This window comes from Aethalodelphis obliquidens, unplaced genomic scaffold (genome assembly GCF_003676395.1).
Source record: "Aethalodelphis obliquidens isolate GAN/ISIS:26980383/991018 unplaced genomic scaffold, ASM367639v1 scaffold22, whole genome shotgun sequence".
NCBI lineage: Eukaryota > Metazoa > Chordata > Mammalia > Artiodactyla > Delphinidae > Aethalodelphis > Aethalodelphis obliquidens.
In genome coordinates, this window is record NW_020837966.1 from 295,666 (window position 1) to 317,649 (window position 21,984).

Genomic DNA, 21,984 nt, shown 5'->3' on the forward strand with positions numbered 1-21,984 from the left:
GGTCCGAGAGGAGTGGGTCCCACAAGTCTCAGCTACTCTCCTGGTTCTCCTTCCCTATTCTAGGGCAGCCACATCTGAGGACCAGAGCCATGCTGAGGAGCCAGAGCCTGTGACCTTCTCCATCTCCATCCGGCTGAGGCCAGCCACCATCCTCAGCAGCTGACATCACGAGAAAGATTTGGGGACCTTGGGGAAGTACCCAAGGGATCCTTTCCCTGAGATGTGGGACATCGGGGCAGAATGCTGAGGGCCCTCCTATCTGGCCTGGGGTGGAGGGGAGGCATTTGGGGCTGCACCTTCAGCTCACGGCAACCCCATCTGCCTCCGGCTCGGTTGTTGAGTGCCACAGAACTGGTCAGCCACTGGACAGTAGTCTTTGAGAAAAGGGGCATCCCTGAGGCCCGGGAATCCAGTGAGTACATCGTGGCTCATGTCCTTGGAGCCAAAACAGTTAAGTGCAGTGTTGTCAGGAGGGCAGGAAATGGGGGGAGGGAGGACTCTGGGGAAGAGACATCCAGGCTTTTCCATTCCACTGAAAGTGCTGAGCCGAGAATGATGGGATTTTTCTGGAGGAATGTCTTAGGCAGATACTTATTCATTCATCCAACAAACTATTACAGTGTGTGCCAGGCACTAGGGGTTCAGGGATCACCAAGGTGGCCAGTGTTGGACCCACTGGCATTGTTTACAAAAGAAACCTGGGTCAGGGGAGCTAGCCACTCACATTCTCTGTGGTGCAGTTTCAGAGCCTGAGGCCAGGACTTTGGACCCAGCCCCTGACCCCTTGGCAGTTACAGTATGTCCAGGAGCTGAGTAGCTACCGATTGCAAAGGTGAGCACCATGGGCCAAACCAGAGGGCTCTGTGTGGGGAGCAGGGTCCAGCTTCCTTCAGCTCCACCAAGTTCATGGTCAGGGAGGAAGAAAGTGTCCAAGGACTAGGGAGGTGTTGGGATGAGAGAATGATGAGAGAGGGGTCATGGTAGTAAATAGGAAGAAGGGAGGGAAGGAAGGTCTTGGCTACGAGTTCTGGGGCGTAGAAGACATGACCCTACCCGACACTTTTGGCCACAAGTTGTATCCCAACCCAGACATGGTCTTGTTGGTCCAGGTGCTGGCACTGATGATCACCCTGCTGCCCCCTCTGCAGGATGCCTGTGCAGTACATCCTTGGTGAGTGGGACTTTCAGGGCCTCAGTCTGAAGATGGCACCCCCAGTGTTTATCCCTCGGCCAGAAACGGAGGTAGGTGTGCCATCAGGACTGGGCAGGATGGGAATGAAGGGGGCTCAGGGCACCTGTCTTGTCCCAGAGTTCCACCAGGGGGCGCTGGAGCCCCATGACTGCTGTCCTTTAGAGGCAGCGCCCTTCCTGGCTGGCTGAGTAGGTGGGGCCAAGAGGAAAGAGGTCTCCTGCTCACCTCCTTGACTATCCTCACTTCCCAAGCCACTGCCCCAGCCCCTAGGCTGGCAGTGGCTCAAGATGCCCCAACTAGTGCTGCCCACCAAGTACTCAGCCGGTTCCTGTCATTTCCCTAGGAGCTGCCCCATGGGCCCATAGCCTACCCAACCCATGGGAAACAAGTGCCCTCCTCTTCCTCAGGAGGCATGGGCGAAGTGGAGAGGGCTCCAGCTGGACATCTGGAAGCCTGGTACAGCTTTGTGACCTTGGGTAGGTCACTGCCCGCTCTGGGCCCAGATGATGAGAGGGTTGGGCCTCCAGACCAGGGAACTGGTTGGGACCTTTTACCTATTACATCCACTATCTAGTCAGGTAATCACCTGTGTTTCTCAAATTACTAGCACTGGGAAGTGTATGGTCCCAGCATGCTGTGTGTAGGTGCGACACCCTAGTCTTGGGAGAAATGCTTTCTATGGCCCTTCTTGGGCTTCCCCATGACCTTGTAGGTGGCAGGGCTGGGAGCCAGAGAGAGCAGAGCAGGTGGAGGGGTATGTGGGTGGGGGCTGGTGGGCAAGCCAGAGGGCACCGGGTTCTGAGAAGGGGTGTTTCCAGAAAGGCACACACATTCTTGGGAAATATCAGGCCTCATCTACCTGTCCCAGCCAGGGACCCAGAGCCCCTTCTCACTTTCCCAGCCTCTCTCCCTCAGCCAAGAAGCCCTCTGACCCCACTTGCCCCCTGCATCATGTGGTTGGGAGGCCAGGTCCTTGACTTAATGCCCAGTGTCAGGGCAGGGACAGTAGGGAGTCTGAGACCTTGCTGAAGTCACAGGGATGTCAAGGCAGGGAGCATGGGGGCAGCACTCAAGACATCCTGTCTCCTGCGTCAGGGCCCCATACCTTACAAGGGGCTGAACCATCTGGGATTGGATGTGCTGGATAGGTGCAGAGACCCAGAGCAGGATATAGCCTGCTACCTGCAGACTTTTGGGAGGCCAACCTGTGGCCCCTCCAAGCATGCGACCTCTGGCCAGGAGGTCACTCACCATCCCCTGAGGCTGCCAAGGGTCAGGGCATGGGAGGGAAGCTACCGCGATGACCTTTGAGTGCCCTCAGAGCTGACCTGGCACCAACCATGTGTTCCAGGGTTCTGAGTGTTGGGTGTGGACTTCCGGCTCCCATGTGGGGGCCCCCCCTTTCCTGGGTGGGTCTGGGCCAGGAGAGCAGCTCTGCTATAAGGGGTGGGGGAGAGGAGGGAGGCTGCGGTTGGGAGGCCAGGTCCTCGCCTCACTGTACAGACGTTTCTCAGAATTTGCCAGGTTGCCCCAATGTGAAGCCGCATTGGGGAGTGCCTTACCAAGAACTTGAGAGGACGTGGCCTGTGGTGGGGAGTGGGGAGAATTAGTGCAAGGGAGGGACCATGGAAAAAAAAAAAAAAAAAAAGGGAGGGACCATGGTGCTTGCGTTCTCTCCATCCATTGAAGGGTGGTTTCTGATGATGGGTGCAGAATTCTGAAATGCAAAGTTGTAGGCGGTGTGTGGCCTGACCAGTTGGGTTTTCTCTGGGGATGGGGAGGTGGCTCAGTCCCCGGACTGGCAGTGTGTACAGTGGGAAAACCAAGGTTGGAAGTGTGAGCCATTCTTGCCCAGCTTGGCGAGGTGAGGCTCTCTGAGGTGTGGGAGGCTCAGTGCCTTGTCTGTGATTAGCTTGAGGGAGGCAATGCTGCCTTCTTGGGGCTGCCTCATCAAGAATGTAATCCTAATGAGGGTCCTTATGGCACTCAGGTCCTGCTGAGGCCTTGCGCCAGCCTCTTAAGGGGTGTGGAGTCCTGTTGAGGCAGTGGCTCCAGGCAGAGCCGACAGCTGCCTGCTCTTTGCCTCCTTCCCACGTTCCCCTCTGCTCCGACCCTGCAGTGTTCTTGGATTCTCCCCTTGTTCACCTGGGAAAAGTGCCCTGGGCCTGTAACCAGCTCGATTTTCAGCTTCCCCCAAGGAGCCACCAACTCTAGGCTGAGGAGACTCTTTACTAGGTGAGGAAGAGAGTTTCTGGACTTGCTGGGAGTGGTCTCCATCCCTACCCCGCCCCCCCCCCCAAACCTGAAGTGGTCCTACAGCCAAGATAATCTTCCCCGGATCTGGAGGGTAAGGGAGAGGCCAAGGGGCACTGGTGGCAGTGGGGGCCCAGTCTCTCATCTTCATGCCCTGACCAGGGTAGCCATTCACACATGTGGTGTGTGTCTCTGATGTCAGGATGTCTCTCTGAGGTGGCTGGCCAGTGTGGTTGACTAAGGGGTCATTCTCCAGCCAGGGTAGGTCTGTCTGTGGTCAGGAAACCAAGAGAAGTTCATGCCCCTGACAAGTTTCAGCTGGCCAGCTGGCCACTTAGTATGTGGCCTCGCCACTGTGACCGCAGGCTCCAAGCCACAGCCCTAGACTGCTGGCTCTGTGCTGGTCCCAGTGCTGTGGGCGCAGCTTGCTGCCAGCACTCCAGTTCTCCAGTGGTGCCTGGTACAGGCCTGGTGGGAAGGAGTGAGGGGAAGCCCTCTCTGGCTGGAGAGGGTCTGTCTCACTCATAGGCAGTAGCTTGTTTGGTGCAGAAGGGGCTTGGAACAGAAAAGGTTGGACCCACTGGCCAAGTTCCACCTGCCTTGGACTTGCTACCCTGGGGACAGGTGAACTTTGCTCCCGGGTTGGGATGAAGGATGAAATACTTTTGGGGACTCGGCACTGAGCAGCTTATGCGGAAAATGAGTCTGAGTGATCTGGAGCCCTCTGCTCTATCGGGGCCTAACTGTTGACACTGGGGCTTGGGGGAAGCTGCGGGTCTGAGGCTCAGGGTAGCTTCCTGTGGCCACTGAGAGCTTGCCCAGCGCTTGGGAAGTAGCCAAGAGGCCGCTCTGTGGGCCAAGCCCTGCCCGTGTGGGACATGCCATGATGGGTTAGATTCCTGGTCTTCACGTCATGGAGCATTCAGTTTGGTGGGAGAAGCACACCCCATCCTAGATCTTAGGCCCACAGTGAGGAAGGTCATGGTAGAGAGAGCCTGGAGGAAGTAGATCTCTTTCAGATGAAGGAAACACCTACTTCCTGACTCTTCCCCTCATTCCCTGAGCCAGCCCTGCCTGGAACCCCAGGAATCCTCAGCCTCCAGGGGGACCTTTCCTGCCCTCATCCAAAGGGCAGGTCCCTTTGAGGGACTGCCCTTTCCCTGCTCCATGGCTCCATGCCCTTTCCCTGGTTCCCTGGCTCCATGCCTGGCTACTTGGGCCCCCACTCTACTGCTGTTTAGAAACATTTTGGCCAATGCACAGCAGCGGCCCTCCACCCTCACCCTATATTGGCTTCCATGCACAGTCTTCAGGTGACAGATGGGTGGGTGAGACTTGAAACTCTCTTGTTTCTAAAGTGACAGTGTCTGAAAGTGTCCCCCTGCCACCAAGGCAGGTACAGTGCAGTTAGGCACCTCTTCCCATGCCATGCCCACTTACCCCATGCCCTGTGTGTGCCACAGCCCCCTTCAGATATGGGGCTCAGGTAGGGCTGTCATCCCCCTGCCCCTCCATGGAGGGAATTTCCTGTCCCTTTGACCTGGGAGCCTCTCTGGGGGGGCTGTGAGGAAGCTGGGGACACACTGGCCCCTGGTTCTTGGCCACCATGAGCTGCAGGCCAGGTTCCCAGCGGGGCCTTGACCCCTGGACCTCACTTTCCTCATGAGGGTCTAACAGATTAATACAGGGAAACCTCCGGAAGCAGGGCCAGGCACAGAGGGGTTGGCCAGGGACCATTAAGTATGATTCTTAACATTGCTGTAAGCACAAAACAAGAGGATGTCTGTAAAAGGATTAGCTGAGGCTTACTGAACACTTACCATGTACCAGGCATGAGATCAGTGCTTCATGAATGTGCTTCTGTTAAATCTCCACCTGCCCCCAATGAGGTGGGTTATTCTCAACTGTGCTCAAGTTTACAGATGGGGAAGCGGAGGCATGGAGAGGCAGTGTGACCTGCCCATGGCCGCAGCTGACAACGAAGTTCAGTCTGGCTTTAACCATCCCCCTTCTACATTCACACAGGGGCTAACTATGCTTGGGCCTCTGTGCCAAGACCCACAGGAGTCAGGTCAGTACCAACTCTGATCACGATCTATCTCCCTTGCAGGAGCTGGTTGAATGGGTGCTGGAGGAGGTGACCCAAGGGCCCCGTGTGGTGGGAGCTCAAGGTGGCCCACTCATCCTGGAGGTAGGCTGTGGATCAGGAGCCATTTCCCTCAGCCTGCTGAGCAAGCTCCCCCAGGTGAGCCCCGTATGCATCCCTCCACCCCACCCTGGGTAGACTGTGACTAGCACTTACTGTCCTTCCTGCTGATCCCTCCCCAACCCACTCTGCTAGAATTACTTGAGAGGAAATGACTGAAAATAGGAGGAAGACAGAGCTGCCCCAGCCCACCATGGTCATAGCCTTTAAGTCCCATCCCCTTCCATCTGGCCAGACCCTGACCGCAGAGGAAGAAAAGCTACTGAGTATTTCCCTCCTCTTCCAGCAGAGGGTTGGAAGAGGGCTCTGGTCCCCAGGCCTGGCCTTTCCAAACACCCTGTCTCCCACGTACCCTTTGTTTGTTCTTGGGGCAGAGCCGAGTCATTGCTGTGGACAAGGGAGAAGCCGCCATCTGCCTGGCCCGTGAGAATGCTCAGAGGTAGGGGGGCTTGGGTGCAGACGGTCAGGGTAGGGGGAGTCAGACTTTGGGGCCTGATCTCAACCTCTATCCAGGTATCAAACCCGCCAATGTCCACCCTCAAGAAGGAGGAGGCAGTGGGGGAGGCCTGGCGTAGGTCCCACAGGGTTACAAATGGACAATGGACATCAGGTGTCTTGCTGGTCCAAGAAGGGTTTATTCTCCCGTTCTTTGTAGCCAAGGGTAGGAGTCTGTTCCCACCCCTGCTCCCACCCCCTCTCCCCCTCCCCATGCTCACCTTTACCTTCCTATCTCTCCAGGCTTCGGTTGCAGGACAGGATTCGGATCATCCCCTTCGATGTGGCCTTAGGTACTTTCCCCACCCATCTTCCCTGGGTGGGGATCCTGGGTCCAGATGCTGATGGGTGGATGAAGCACTCTGCAGAGATAGAGGGATGGCTTACACACACACACACACACACACACACACACACACACACACACACACACACACACACACACACACACACACACACACACCCCACACACCCCCACACACACACACACCCCTTCCCCACCCCCCAATCCTTGCTGAGGACAGGCAAGTCTCTGTTGCCTCCTGGGCTGACCTGACCCATGAAGGGACCAGCCACAGGATCTTTCTTACCTTTCGTATCCCCCATAATTAATGAATTTAACTAGGGCTTGTTTGTTGTCAAGAAGTAAGCAGAAGCTCAAGAGATAGCCTTTGGGACCAAAATACTTGAGTGTCTGCCCGCCCCCGCCTGGCCCAGGCACAGCATGACTTGGCTGCATCCTTTACAGAGTGCCCGCAGAGTTCTGGCTCCAGCTCTGGCTCTATCACATGCCCACAGCATCCTTGAGCTTCATGTGCCCCCACCATGGAGTGTGATACCTGATGGAGGGTGGGGCCAGTAAACAGAGCCACTAGGAATCAACTGACTGAGGCCAGGCTTGCCCTCCATATACTCAGTCCATGTTGGCTATGAGGCAGAGTGTGGCAAGGCCAGCGGGGTGGCAGAGAACAGAGGCGCTTGCTTTGTCAGGCAATCAGAGATGGCTGCCTGAAAGTGGCACTTGATCTGAGTCTTGCTTATTGAGGAGGTTTTTGATAGGAAGAAGAGAAGGCAAGGACACTCCAGGGGGAGAACTGCCATGTCAGAGCATACACACTCCCAGCCAGGCTGCTGGCTGGGGACACTGGGCACTAATCTAGAAGTCTAGTTTATTGGGTCCAGAGATAGGCCTAAGTTGTGGTTTGGGGAGAGGGATTACCCAAGGGACATAGCAGTGCGTGGAGCTTCCACCCTTTACCTCCCATTCTCTGCTGTGTGTTCCCTTTGACCACAGATGGGAGCTGGGCACATCTTCTACCCTGGGGCCCTGTGGACCTGGTCGTCAGCAACCCTCCCTACGTCTTCCACCGGGACATGGAGAAGCTGGCCCCTGAGATCCTCAGGTGTGGGGTAGACCAGGGAGGCCAGGCCTGAGAAGGCCTAATGGGATGGGTCTGCCCTGGAGGACCATACTATCGGGAGGGATGGGGAGGCTGGGGGGCTGAACGGGGCAGTGGTGTTGAAAGAGAGGGTCACTCTGGAACCCACAGACCTACTTTGGTTCAGCATCTGCCTTCCCACTTAAGACCACTGAACCTCTCTGAGCCTCAGTTTCCTGCCTCTGAAAGGGGAGTGGTAGAGCTTTGCCAGGCCATGGGGAGGACTCACTAATGACTAAAATATCAGACTACAGTATACAACACATAGAAGGTGGTCAGATGGGTGCATCATTTTCCAGAAGACTGAGGCCCAGAGAGGGAAGGGACCTTGTCCAAGATTGTGTGGGGGCTTAGCAGGAAAGCTGGGACTAAGACTCTACTCTAGGCTTTGCACTGAACCATCCTGTTCTCAAACGGTCTGAGAACCAGGGGTAGCCCAGCAGCCTCTGGATGAGGCAGTGGTAGTGAGTGTCAGGGTGCTGGCTTCCAAATTCCTGGCTCTCAGGAGTGGTCAGGGCCAGCTCTATGCCTCCCCAAGCCAAGAATAGGAATATCCTTGTTGTGGGGAGACCCTCATGCCCTGGGGGTAGTCAGTCAATGGGATTCCCTGAGCATGCCCAGCACTGCCTGGTAGGTGGCTGCCTGTAGGAGGTAGGGGAATCGGAGCTGCCATCATTCGGGGTCCTCAGACTTTCTTCTCAGCCCAGAGTGTAAGTTCCACAGAGCCTTCTTTGTGGAAGTCCTGGTCAGCTTCTCCATACTTTTCAGATACCCCATCCCAGGTCCTTAGCTCTCACTGTTTTCCCCTTCAGCTATGAAGATCCACTAGCCCTGGACGGTGGGGAGGAGGGCATGGACATCATTACCCACATCCTGGCCCTGGCACCTCGGCTCCTGAAGGACTCTGGGTATGGATGGGGTGTCTCCTGAGTCTGACCTCAACAGCCTCCTCCCCTCCCAGTATGTACTGGGCCTGCCCTGGGCGTCATTCTGCCTCCACCCCTCCCAGCTGGGACAACCCAGAAATGCAGGTCCAGCCTTGCCCAGCTGAGCTGACCCATTTCTCCCCCACCTAGAAGCATCTTCTTGGAAGTGGACCCAAGACATCCAGAGCTCGTCGGCAGCTGGCTTCAGAGCCAGCCTGACCTGTCCCTCAATCTTGTGGATGTGCGCAGGGACTTCTGTGGGAGGTGAGACTCTACCCTCCCCCCAGTCCCCACAGCCATGCTGGTCCTTCCACTCAAGACTATCACAGCTCTGGCTGTGGGGCAAGCATGCGGTTCCCACCCCCTGCTCATTCCCCAGGGCCCAGGCAGTAACTGGCCCCTTGTCCCTGTCTCCTTAGGCCCCGGTTCCTACATATCAGGAGGTGTGGGCCACAGCATGGTTGCCCTGTGGATGCCTGGCCAGGGCCCCAACCTGCCAGAGTGCCTGGCTGACATTTCTATCTGGAATGCTACTTGGAGGGAGGTGGATGGTACCTTCCAGAACCCCAGATGTTTGTGGCATTTCCCATGGCTCTGTGATTCTCCATGCTCTACATTTCTAGGAGACTTGGGAGTAGGCACGAGGGCAGGGGTGTCCTTCCTGGGCCAGCAAAGAGCAAGAGCACCCACAATCCAGCTTAGGAGCTCAGCAGACTGGATTCCCAGTCTGGCCCCATCGGGTCAGTGTAGCCAAGGCAGGTTGCTTTGTCTCTGTGGGTGGAATTGCTCTAGGGATGTTGGGAGATACGGCCAATAAAGTGGCGAGAGACCAGCAAGTGGTGACCTAATGTTTTGTTATTGTGATTTGTGGGTCCCCTGACCCCTTGCCCTTAGGCAGTGCTGGGGGTAAGAGCTTCCTTCTGCCTTTGCAGGGCTGGCTGGCAGGCCCCAGCTGGTGGTTTGGGGAGCAGTGTAGAGAAAGGCACATGGTTGCTCCTTCTGGCCTTGGAAGCCAAGGTACTTGGCACTGATCAGCTCCCTCACAAGGGCTGGCGTAGCACTCAACACACGCCCCTAACTGGGCCTAAGCTCTGAGCGCAGGAACATCGTCTGAGCTTGAGCTTGGGGATGGCAGCCTACTTCCTGGTGGGGATGGGGCTGAGGGGCCTTGCACAGTTCTGGGGTCACATGTCCACGTTCATTTAAGTGAAAGCTTGAGCCAGTGAGGGGTGAACAGGGCTTGTGTTTACTTTTTATTCCCATAGTTTTGAGCTAAAACATTCCTTCCAAGCCTTGGGGTTTCTGAAAACCCATCTGTCCCTGGTAGGAGCTGGGGAGAGTGAGAAGCTGAGACAGAGTGGGCACCAGGTTTTGACCTCTACCCTAGCTCTGGTCTGCAGGCTGGTGGCTGCCGGGAGGCCCAAAGGCCCTTCTGTCCACAGAGACAGGAAACCTCCAGGTTGGCAGGTGCTGGTGTTAGCCTGCATCAGGGTGGGTCTCAAGGAACATGGCAGACTAGGCTGACTCATTCTGTTGGTCTCCCCTCCCATCCCCCCAACCCAGCACTTTCAGAGGCCTGACCTGGTGATGCAGTGGCCAGAGGCAGTGTGTGGTAGACAGCGTCCTCTGATGGAGCCAGGATGCTGGGTTCTAGAGCTGTATCTTGCAGTGGGACCTTGGGCAGCTCCCTTCCCTGTGAGAAGCTGGCTTTTCTGGCTCCAAGGCCAGTGCAAGATGGCAGCCTCATTTTAATCTCAGTCAGTCAGGTAAAGTATGTAGCTGGTATTCAAGGGCCCACTCCCCAGGCAGGGACTCCACAACAGAAGACATGGCCTGCCTGAGGTCCCATGATGGGAGGAGGCCAAATGGAGATAGGAAGTTAGGTCCCTGCCTTGGGAGAGTCTATTGCTGGAGTTATACCTGGCCTGAGCTACTCCCTCGCTGTGTTTGGGGGTTGTATTTGCCTTAGCAGAGGCCACATTGCAGTTCCCAGGGCTACCGTATCCTGCTCCTTGCCCAGACCCAGCTGCATGGACCTCAAGCCGCCCATGGCTTCCTTTGAGGAGGAGCCAGGGACTCCCAGCCATGGCTGTTCCAAAAGGAACCTGGACAGGCGGCGTGGGCTTTCAGAGCCCCCGTTTGCTCTCAGATCTTGGCCTGCCTCACCAGTATTGCCCTTCCTCTCCTACCTGTGTCCTTGGGCTCTTGCTCTCTTCACAGCATCTCAGGGTAGCTGCCTTGACCTAGCAGTCTGTTGCCTCCTTGTCCCACACCTCAACCACTGATGGCTTCCCTGATGGTCTCACCCTCCTGGCTTCAGGCCTTGGCAAGCATGTGGATATGGCTCCCCAAGAGTACATAATAATGGGGAGTGACAGTGTAGGCATAGTTGGGGTCACTGAAGCAGGAGGCACCCTTGGGGACAACTTCCTCCCATGAGGCCTGACTCCCCTGAGAAAGAGGTGCAGGCCAAGTGGAGTGGCAGGGCCGGGCTTCAAGCCTGCAGCCACTGGCTTGACTGGGGCTTGGACGTTAAGCTCCAGTGTTGAGGCTACACCAGCCTGGGTGCAGATCCTGGCATCTGCCCCTCACTAGGGTATGTCCTTGGGTAGGTGACTTCAACTCTGTCAGCCTTGGCTTTTAAGTCTGAGAAATGGGACCAAGTGCTTTCTTTATCTTAATATGATGATTTTGAAGAGACCATGGGTTGCACCTTTCATGGGGCACTGTGAACGTTTTCACTGCTTGCCTTGGAGGGCAGACATAAGGAGGATGCTGTACCCTCGTGTGTGTCTTGTGGTTGGCACCAACACGAGTCAGGCAGAGACATGGCAGTCTGGAAAAAAGGGAAGGCAGGGATTTCAGTCTTGGGCTCTTGACTTCTCTCTGCCCTCTGGAGATGGAGCCACCAAGAGGCTGGTAGCCTGGCAGCCAGATCTCCCCTCAGTCCCTCCTTTCCCTCTTCACCAGGGCCTGAGTGCCCCAAGGTCCAGGCCAGAGCAGCCTGTGGCTCCAGCCCAGGGAAAGCCAGTCTCACCTGCCCTGTCTCCTCCCTCCTTACTGGGGCTGGAGCAGAGATGAGCTGCCTCCTTTAGCATGTGTCATGGAGCCCAGGAGACAGAACAGCAGGAGGATGTGGGGCTGATGGTGGAGTCCAGGCTCTACAGGCCCTTGAGGTCTTGAGGGATGTGCCTGATGTCCACCCAGCCTCTGTCAGCTGGAGCCCCAAGCGTGGGCAAAGGGTGTAGGAGTCCCTGATTGATGTACTCTGGAAGAGCAATTACATCTCTTCTGACAGTTGAGGAAACTGACACTTTGCCTCAAGTTGTATGCTTTTCCCAGCTGCCCATGGCTCTTTCCATGGGGCCCATCTAGCTGCTTTATTGACATGTACCCTTTCTGTTCTCCCCTAACCCCACCTGGACCCTGGGCCATTAACTTCTCCCAATTCCTGCTCTAAACGCTTGGCTGGCTCCCCATGACCTGAATGTGGTCTCCGTGTCCTGCAGAGTCCAGATCTGAAGAGGTAGGGGAGGATGACTATGGGAAGGGTCTTGGGGAGCCCTCCCAAAGCCTCATCAGTACTCTGAGTAAGCTTCCATCAGAGCAAAGTATTCCACTGCTGACTGGCTTTGAGAACTGCTTTAACCTACGTAGGCCAGCATGTCCCTCCCTGTCCATCTTTGGATTCTTTCTTCCACTGCCCTATACTCCAGCTTCCCTGCAGAGCTATCCATTCCTCAAACACCCCTCCTTCCCTTTGACCAGGCTGTGCATTCATGAGAAATGCTCTTGCCCACCACTTCTAGTCCAGATAATCCTCTCCTTCAGGCTCCAACACAAATGCTCTCTCCTCTGGACCACCCATCTGACCTCTGGGTTCTCCCCACCAGACCCTAGCCCACTTCTTCCAGTAGCAATGACATTCTGTCTCATGCATTTGGAAGCCTTCCTGTCTCTGTCTTCTCTCTGGGGTCCCATGTGGGTCTAGCATACACTAAGCTCAGTAAATGTCCACCAGTAAGCCAACAGTGTATGTGTTTTCTAGAATGGAGCTGGAATTTCCCATGTGGCTCATATCGTACCTGACAGCAGCTCTCACATATTCTGGTCAGCAGGGAGAAGAAGCTACGAGGGCTTAGCCTCCCACCCGAGCCAGGCAGCAGTTCAAGTTGAGCCATAGCCACTTCTTGGGCTACAGTGCACCTGATCTCTGCACAGTGGCCACACCGAGTACAGGCCGTCCTTTCTGCAGCAGGGGCAGGCGCCAGGTTTCCTGGAGCTCTGGGCCCCGGCCAGCCCCCAGCCAGCCCCCAGCCAGCATTGGCCAGAACAGCAGCCTGATCCCCCCTCATGACCCCCCAGTCCTAGGACAGGCCATCTGGGCGGGGATTGGGACTGGTAAAGCAATCTTCTCCCTCCTGTAGTAGGCAGAATAATGGCCCCAAAGATGCCCATGTCCTAATCCCATAAACCTGTGAATTTGTTACCTTACATGGCAAAAGGAACTTAGCAGATTTAGGGATTTTGAGATGGAAAGATTATCCTGGGTTATTCAGGTGGGCTCAATATAATCACAGGGGTCCTTATGAGAGGGAGGCAGGAGTGTCAGAGAAGGGGATGTGATGGTGGAAGCAGAGGTCAAAGCGATGCCATTGCTGGAGGAAGGACCATGAGCCACGGAATACAGATGGCCTCTAGAAGCTGGAAGAGGCAAGGGAATGGATTCTTCCCTAGAGCCTTAAGAAAGAATGCCAGCTTGCCAATATCTTGATTTTAGCCTCTTAAAACTGATTTTGGATTTCTGACTTCCAGAACTGTAAGATGATACATTTGTGTTGTTTAAAAACACTAAATTTGTGGTCATTTTGTTGTAGCAGCAATAGGATACTATTATGGATTTTGGTACCCGAAGTGAAGGCTGCTCTAACAAATACCTAAAAATGGAAGTGGCTTTGGAATTGGAATTTGGAAATAGGCAGAGATTGAAAGATTTTGAGGTGCATGATAGATTGCTTTGAACACTTTTCCTCTGAGCAGTGAGGTGGGTGGGGATGGGGGTGGGAAACCCTTCACAACCTGGAGACCTGAGCTGCCCAGGCTCCCTAGAGCTGACCCTTTCTTGGAGTGAGAGACTAGAAGACTGCCCAGCGTGGGACCCAGAGAAGCTGGCCCAGGCACTGGGAGCTGTGGGGAATGGAACTGGGATCAGGGGGAGAGAGCAAAGCTGGCCTCCATGGTCTATCTCCAGTGGTATGGGGGCCACCCAGGCCCTCAGAGGGACCTCAGAGACTGGATCCGAGCCTGGTCCTGACTCCCATGGAGTCACGTGGCTGACCCAGCACGCCTGGAGTGTGTGATAATGAACAGGGTGTGAGGGTGAGCAGGTACTGTGCCTGAAATGAGTGCAGCAGCCCCTGACTCCAAGGTGATCCCTCCATGTAAGCCATGGAGGTTTGGCTCCTTCCAGCCCCCAGGCAGTGCCCAGCTCCTGCTACAAGCCTGTGCTGGGCTGTGTGGCTGGGCTAGAAGTGGGTCATTCCTAGGATTCTCAGCTTCATGATCCCCAGAGCTGAAGTGGCTACCTGGAACCTTCAACCCTATCCCTGATGTCAGCCACATTAGCCCAACTACAGCCTTGGGTGTGCAGACAGATCTGGGTCTCATTTGAAGCCCTGATGGTAGTTGTGAGGAGAGCAGGGGTTCCTCTTTTCTTCCCTCCCTGAGAGAACTGGTTATGCACCCTGCCAAGGAACCTTTAGCATCTTTGGCCTCATAACCAGGAATCCGATGTGTAAGAGCTTCAAATTCTGGGACCACTCCCCTTCCAAGACACTCCTGTCAATCATCCTATAGGGAAACAGTGGGGAAAAGCCAATTTTACAGTTCACAGAGTAGGAGAGGCAAGGGAAGCTTACGTCAGCCTCACTGGGAGCCCTGGACTGAGCTGGCTTCCACCTGGCCTTGGCCATGACTGAGCGGAGAGGTGAGGTGGCTCAGAGCAGCTCTGCCCAGCGGAAGGCAGGCCTTGTCTGGTCGCTCCTTCTCAGAGGCTGGGGTCTCTCTCAGAGACTTCGCCTTTCAGAGCGAGGGATTCCACTGTATTGCCCCCTGCTATGCTGGGTCTATAGCCCTCTCCTGGGACATGCATCTAGGGGACTGGAGGGGTCAGGTCTCCCAGCCTACTGAGCCCCAGGAGCAGATTATTGGGACTTGAAGCACCCACAGAGATCCTTGTGTGCAAATGAGAACATTAAGGCTCAGCAGGCCAGGGCTGGGGCTCAAACCCAGGTCTCTTCTCTGCCTCCCAGCCTCCAGCCCTTTATCAGCTGCAGACCCCCAACCTGCCTTGCTTTCCAGGTACAGTCTTGTCTGCCATTCCTGGGAGTCAGTGTGAGGCCAAGCTACGTGGGCGAGTAGAGTGAACCCCGAGCTAGAGCTGCTTGGGCCTTGTTTGCCCTTAGACCTTGCAGCTGAGTGAAGTATCTGGGCAGCCCCCTGGGCCTTCCTCCTCCTCCTCCATCTCCTTGCCATCATTTCTTGAGCTCCTGCTGGGCCCTAGGCCCCAAGCAGCTGCTTTACATTTATTGGTGTTAATCCTCACACAACCCCACAGACTGGGTTTTTAATCATCTCCGTGATGAGGAAACCAAGGCTCAGCAGGGTGCAGTCACGGATCAGGTCTCACCGCTGGATTGGAAGGGAGGGTGAGGCCACCATTGGTGCCCATTTGACTGGTCAGAGACTGAGGTCAGCATAGCTAGGTCCTGGGCTGCCCCCTGCAGAGCTTAGTGCAGCGGTCCACCTGGGCCTGTGGATCCTCAGAGCAGGAACAGGGGTTGCCAGGGTTGTTCCCAGCGGGCTTTCCAGAAGCCCAGTGCCTACCCTGGTGGGCCCTTCTCCTGGGGTGTGTGCAGCATAGGCTCAGGCCTCTGTCTCCCAAGCCCTACTATGTGCCAGGCCCCGGGGAGATGATACCAGTCAGAAGAGCTTGTAAAATTTGGAGATTGAATGGTGCACCCTGAACCAAGTGCTTCTGGGATTATCTTATTCACTCTCAAGACATCCCATAAGGCAAAGTCAGTGAACCCTCCCATTTTACAGACGAGGAAACTAAAACTGGGAAAGGCTAAGGAACCTGCTTATATGCTGGCTGAACTGGGATTCCAGTGCAAGCCTAATGACCCAGGGCCTGAGGCCTTGGTCATCACACCTGGCTTGAAGAGGGTAGGGTGCAGGACAGGGATAGAGCAGGCCCAGAGTGAGGACAGTCCGGGCAAAAGCCTGGATGCCTGAAGGCACGTGGAGAGGACTATGTTGTGGTGAGGTGGTGGTGGGTGCCTTTGGATGAGCTCTGAATGCATTTCTGGGTACCAGAGCCTAATTTAAGGGTCTCAGGGTGAGTTACAGGGTCAGGTAGGCATTGAGGATATTCTCTAGCTGCCAGGAAGAGGGGACTGGGGCAGGAGGCTGCAACTGGGCCAGGATCTAGAGGCCGCTAGGGGCTATAGCAGTGGCATATAGCAACAGGCCTTCTGGAAGAGAACCAACTCACATCCATTGCTGAGGGATTGGATGTAGGGTGGGGGGTGGCCAGGACCACGATAGGGCCCAGGGCTCTGACTGGAACCTGGGGGCCCTGGAGCCACCCTGAACTGGGCACTGGGGTACTAGGGACAGACAGCTTGAGAGAGTGGGGTGCCCTCAGGCCATCCCATAGGCAGTGTCAGGGGCAGTGGGCAGGGGTGTCTGGACATCCAAATGTGACCATGTGGGGACATAACCTAGAGGCAGCCCTTTAGATGGAATTGTGAAGACCACCCTCCCAGGCCTGAGCTCTGTCAACAACAGTAACTGGGCATCTCCATGTGTAATGGTGCCCCGTGCCGCACACACTTTATCATAAATCCTCTGTCTGCACATGAGGGGAGCCTTCCTTGGCCCACTAGACAGATGAAGCAACTGAGACTTAACCGGTGCAACATCACACAAGCAGGAAGTAGCCATGCTGGGCTTTGAACCCAGTCCTCTGACATCCCAGCTGGAAGGGGAGTGAGCAGGCCACAGAGGCCAGCTGCAGCCTGGGGCCCGGATACCCAGCTGGGGTGCCCCCAGGGCTGACATGGGCTTCCAGGGCAAAGAGGAAAGTGGTGAGTCAAACAGAAAGCACCAGATGTGGAGTGAGCTTCCTCCCCTCCCAGCTGCCCCTGGTGCCAAACTTTCAAACCCCACAGCAGAGGAGCGCATGGGGGAGGGGAGGGCAGTGAAAGTGGCTGCTGCTGAAAGGAGGCTCTGATGTACTCCGGATGTGGGGTGGGACTGACAGACACCCAGACTCTGGTTCCCTGCTGACAGGTGGGTGAGGAAAGTGAGTCCCCTCGCAGCATAAGGAAGTGTAAAGCCTGCCATATCAGGCGGAACGTTTCAGGTCCCCAGGCCTGGGAGGTTCTGGGACAGGGTGCAGGTGGATGTGCCTAAAACCCTTCTTGAAGGCATTCCCACAGCTCAAGAACTGACCAGGGCTCCCCACTCTCTCTGCTTACACAGAAATCCTCTGTCTCTTGTCATTCTGCCCAGCCCTCCTGCCCAGAGCCCTAGAGCTGTAGAGTTTGTTCTTTCAAACCAAGTTTCACGTGGAACTCAACTATGTAGTTTTTAAAAGATAAAAGCATCATTTTAAACATAAATGTATTTTATAAGTTCAAATTCTCAACACTTTCTTAGCATTAAGTCCATCAAGGTGAACAGCGATGAGCACTGACGTTTGAACTGGGGGCTAGGATGGGAGTTGCAGTCTTATGTCAGCCTCAGCGTTCAGTGTCTTTTCAGTGTTTGGTTTTGGTGGCACAGGACCAAATGACCCCACCAAGTGATTCTCACAGATAAGTGGTTACAAATGGTAGCATGTTTCTGAAGGGCCCCTTGCAGTCTCTTTCATTTGCAGGGGCAGCAGGAGAAGGCTCATGTCCAGCTCAGCCCAAACCTGGGTCTCTGGACACATGGGTAGGATTCTAACGTATCATAGTTTGGTGTTGTGCCCATTTGAGTGTGTGTGTGCTTTTTAAAACTGGGCTTTTTCCAATAGTTAAAAATATGAACGAAAGAGGGAAAGAGGGGGAAAAAAAGGAAAGGAGGACGGGAAGGGAGGGCAAGGAGAAAGAAGGAACTCACGTGGGGCATCTGAGGATGCCTTCACTCAGGTTCTTGGTGAGGGCAGCCTCTGTCTCTCCTGGGAAGCCCACCCTGACTGCTCCGCCCCTACCTGTCCAGGAGGTTCCAGTGCCTCCTCTCATTCAGCATCTGTCTCAGCAAGTGAATCTGGGCCACATACTTCTGAAAAGTCTCAGGAGTCCACGACTCCCTCCTGGCTCTGGTGTGGACTTTCCACTCAGTCCCTGGTTCTGGGGCAGGGAAGAATGTCCCAAGGAGGGGACAGGGACTAGGGGCTTCCCCAGGCCCTATGTGGGATCTCCAGGGGTGGGAGGACTGGGGAACCCAGTGCCCCTGAGAGCCTGGGGTTTCTGTACCTTCATTTCTGGGAACTTGCTATACTTTAGGAAGAGAGAAATGAGAAGCAAAACCCTAGGGCCCCAGCACCACCAACCCCCCTTCCTGTCTTCCTTCCGCTGAGTCATAGCCAAGAGCCCAGCACCTCTGCCTCCTTTGGGGCCATCTGGGTGGGGTGGAATTCAGAGTCGTGTGAGGACACAGCATCTGGACAAGTCCTCTTTTCCTGCCAATATCTGTGAGGGACCCAGACTTGCTGAGGCCTGAAGCTACCTCCCAAGTTCGGAGAATGGGTGACTGAGGTCCTTAGTGTCCTGTCTCTCCCCCATCCCCAGCCCCACTGTTCACCTGCAAGCACTGAGCACCAACTGTAAGCCAGGTAGGGTGGTTCAGATGGGGCCCTGTCCTTGAGGAACTCATGGATTTGGACATGGACGACTCCTGACAGGCCCCTCATGACTGGCTGGGTCCTTAGGCTTGCTCTGGTCTGCAGTAGGGAGGCAGGCCACATCACACATGCCCATCATAGAGACCTGCACACCCCTACACAGGTACCCATAGATATGTGCATGTGCACAGGTGTGGGACTTGAGCATGTGGGTCCATGTCCATGATCACAGGTGTGTCCACGCAGGGCTTCCATTGGATGGGGGAGCTCCAGGCTCTGGGAACCAGTTCAGGACCTTGTGTGTGTGGCCTCTGTGAGAGGCCCCAGGTTGCTGAGGGCCGAGGCTGCCTTCCATACTTGGAGAAGGGGCGACTGAGGTTCTTATGAGGTATCACCCTGTCTTGGAGGCCCAGCTACTGTCTCTGAGTTATGGGAGCCCATGGGAGCTTGAGTACTGTGCCCCCATTTCATGGAAAAGAAAGCTGAAGCCCAGAGAGGGCCCATGACTTGCCCAGGGTAACACAGCAAGTTAGGGGAGATCTGGGAGGGGAATGGGCCAGACCTGGGCACCTGTCCACATCCCTGACCTTTCTGGCCTGGCATTTGGGGCTTGGCAATCCCTGATGACCACACTGCATCAAACTCTGGGTTGATTCTCCCAGAAAACCCACCTAGGGACCAACCACAGGGTCCTCCCAAGCCTTGCCATTCCTAGGAATTTCCCCCACACTACACCTTTGCTTGGGCTGTCCTAGCTGTCTGGAATGCCCTCTCTCTCAATCTCTGTCTATCTCTCTCTGATTCTGGAAATAAAATCCACACTTCCAAATTCTGTTTAAATGGTTTCTATACCTTCTTTGACCCCCTGGAACTTTCCCCTGCCTCTAGCCTCCCTCAGCCTCTGTCCCCCTCACTCCCACCCATTTTGCACCCACCTACTAAACATAAAATTGACCCCTAGAGCCCTAGGCTGGGTGTGAAGGGTCCTTTGAGGCTGAGACAGTGAAAGCCACACTCAGGCCAGCCCAGCCCTCCAGACTTTGCCAGGCACTGGGGTGGGCCCTGGAGCTAGGAGAGGAAACTGCACCTCTGCTAGGCCTCACCATCTGCCCCCAACTCTGCTCCTTCCCTGAAGGCCCAGAAGCCTAGAGCACTGTACTCTAGGCAAGATTGATCCCTCGGAGTTTACCATTCCAGCTTTTGTTTATTCCCCCACACCCTGAGTACCCCTCAACTGGGGGCTAGGCCTGTGTTTGGTGGGGTGGAGGGTGGGGGTTGAACAAAGAGTAGAGAAGCTTCAGATTTGTTGGGTGCCGCCCTTTCATTAAATGGCCCTGAACAGAGCTGTCTGCTCCTTTGCAGAGCTCTTCCCTTCCACTTGGTCTCAGGAGGTGGGCAGGGAGTCTGCCTTTGCCCCATGAGGCAGTGAGCCCCATCACTGCCTGGCTATCCCCTCACTCCCCTACACCCCTAACTGGGAGCCTAAGATTAATTGTCAGGCCTACCCTTGGTGCTAGAGTATGAAGGAAAAATTGACAGACACTGCCCATAAGGAGTTCATAGCCTAGTGGAGGACAGAGGCAAGTAAACAGGTCCTTATCCTTGGCCCATGTGGCATGCATTTGATCACTGTCTGCTCGGCACTGTGCCAGGCACTGGCCGTGGGCAGTATTCAGATAAGGCCCCGCTTGCATGGGGCATATCCCTTCCCACTCAGGTTTCCACACAGCAGTTACAGTGCTCAGCTTGAGGCTTTCTCTATGGCAGAGGCCAGCTTGGTAGGTGAAATAGGCAGGGAGTTCACCCCCTGGAGCAGCCCTAAGCCAGTGACTAGTGGGAGTTGGTGGATACACATCCCAGCTTCCTTACCTCTCAGGTAGGACAACCCTGATGTGCGTTCTACACTCTCTCTCAACCGAGGACTGACCTCAGTTGCCCAGAGAGAGAGCACACTCATTAACACACCTGCTTCGGCTTCCTTTCCTTCCCTGTCTCACTTCCCCTGTCCTCTATGTCAGGAACTGGGAAGGCTCTGAGATTTCACCCAACTCACAAGCTAACAAGTTGTCATATTCCCGAGGATGTTGGCAGAAGACACAGATTCCTGCTTGAGAAACAAAGGTCAGTTTACTTTCCACAGTAACAGTAGACAGAGTATCAGCATTTTCTTGTACCACTTCCCTGAACCCCAATTCCTGCAGAGTGACCCAATAAGGGCCAGATGATGCCTGTGCATGCAGTGGGTTGACAGGAGAGGAACCCTGAGATCAGGGAACCCAAATCTTTTATAATAGACTATAAACAAACCTGCCCACCCTTCACTCCAGAGGCAGATATTATCTTTATTATACTGGACAATAAATCTGCCTTTTTCCCTGGAGGGAGACACTATCTCTATCTTCTAAGGCTGTTCACTGGAATAATCACCCTTGAAAGTATTGTTTGGAACAAGGGCAGTCAGTGCCTCTACCAGCAAGTGTACAGAAATGGGAGACAACCAGGAAAAATTGCCTCCCTATCCTCTACTGGTGCTTCTTGACATCACCTCTGAAATAAGCTGTTTGTGTTTGGATCCTTGTCCTTGAGCCTGCCTCTGGGGGAAACCCTCCAAGACTGGGAAGATGACACTAAATGGGCAGTAATGGATTTCTGGTGTGGCTCTCATTTCTCCAGACCTGTCCTGCAAGTAATGCAGGGGAGCCACATGAAGGAAGAAGTTTCCTTACCCAGAATCGATACTGTTGTGACTCTTAGGGAGGTGCTCTAAAAGACTCTTAGGGTGTCATTTTTTCATGTTTAAATATTTAGACCATCTAGAATTATTGAGATTTCCCTGTGTGAGGTAGACATTGGACTTCATTTTTTTCCCAAATCAATATCAATTATTGGATTGATATTGGATCAATATCATTTATTGGAAATTGTGCCTGGTCTGTCACCACTCTCTTCTAAGCTGCTTGGAGGCTGTTATTTAGAATGTATCACAAGCACACAAATGATCAATTCACAATAAATGGACTAAAGAACACATGGGCATCACCATCACTGGGGATTTGACACTCAGCGGTGGCACAATGTGAGACAAACCCAACACCCACTCGTGATGACACCATTCAGACCCCAAGGAAATGGAGGGAGGCTGTGAAACAGCCTTAGAGTTCACAGGGGATTTGAACACTAATTGGGAAGGTTTCTTTCTATAAAAATATTTAACAGTTAATAAAAATTTCAAAAAGTTGAATAAAATTTTAGTTTAAATCTTTTTGACTTAAATTTTTGTATCAGTTCATTATAACTTATAGTTTGTATTTTGCCTTTTAATTTTACTAATTATGATTATTTAAAAAATAACTTTTTGGAATGTATTTTAAACACTTCCAATTTCTAATATTTTAAATTTAATTCATATTTTTGTGCTCTTTGAATATAATATTTTATTTTAGTCTTTTAAATCATTATTGCCAATAGAATAGTAATTATGTGAAAATCTTGACTATAACAACATAATCAATAGTTTTACTGGAATTAAAGCAAGAACAGTGAATGTTACAGAATAAGTATATAATACCTTATGAATT

The 21,984-nt window shown here is 54.2% G+C and overlaps 1 protein-coding gene across 5 annotated transcripts in view; it reads left to right on the plus strand.

The window, feature by feature from the left end:
* HEMK1 (HemK methyltransferase 1, mitochondrial release factors N(5)-glutamine) overlaps nt 1–21,984 on the plus strand; it is a 34,541-nt gene that overhangs the window by 1,407 nt on the left and 11,150 nt on the right. The window contains exons 2-11 of one of the 5 annotated variants that reach the window (XM_027120925.1): nt 64–450; nt 741–832; nt 1,149–1,242; nt 5,556–5,690; nt 6,026–6,090; nt 6,390–6,439; nt 7,441–7,549; nt 8,398–8,493; nt 8,662–8,775; nt 20,425–20,527. In XM_027120925.1, coding sequence (XP_026976726.1) covers nt 241–450; nt 741–832; nt 1,149–1,242; nt 5,556–5,690; nt 6,026–6,090; nt 6,390–6,439; nt 7,441–7,549; nt 8,398–8,493; nt 8,662–8,775; nt 20,425–20,518 — 1,059 coding nt within the window. In that variant the 5' untranslated portion in view covers nt 64–240 and the 3' untranslated portion in view covers nt 20,519–20,527. Of the gene's footprint in view, nt 1–63; nt 451–740; nt 833–1,148; nt 1,243–5,555; nt 5,691–6,025; nt 6,091–6,389; nt 6,440–7,440; nt 7,550–8,397; nt 8,546–8,661; nt 9,360–20,424; nt 20,528–21,984 lie in introns of those variants that run through there. The other 4 variants (XM_027120923.1, XM_027120924.1, XM_027120928.1 and 1 more) reach the window with 4 other exon arrangements.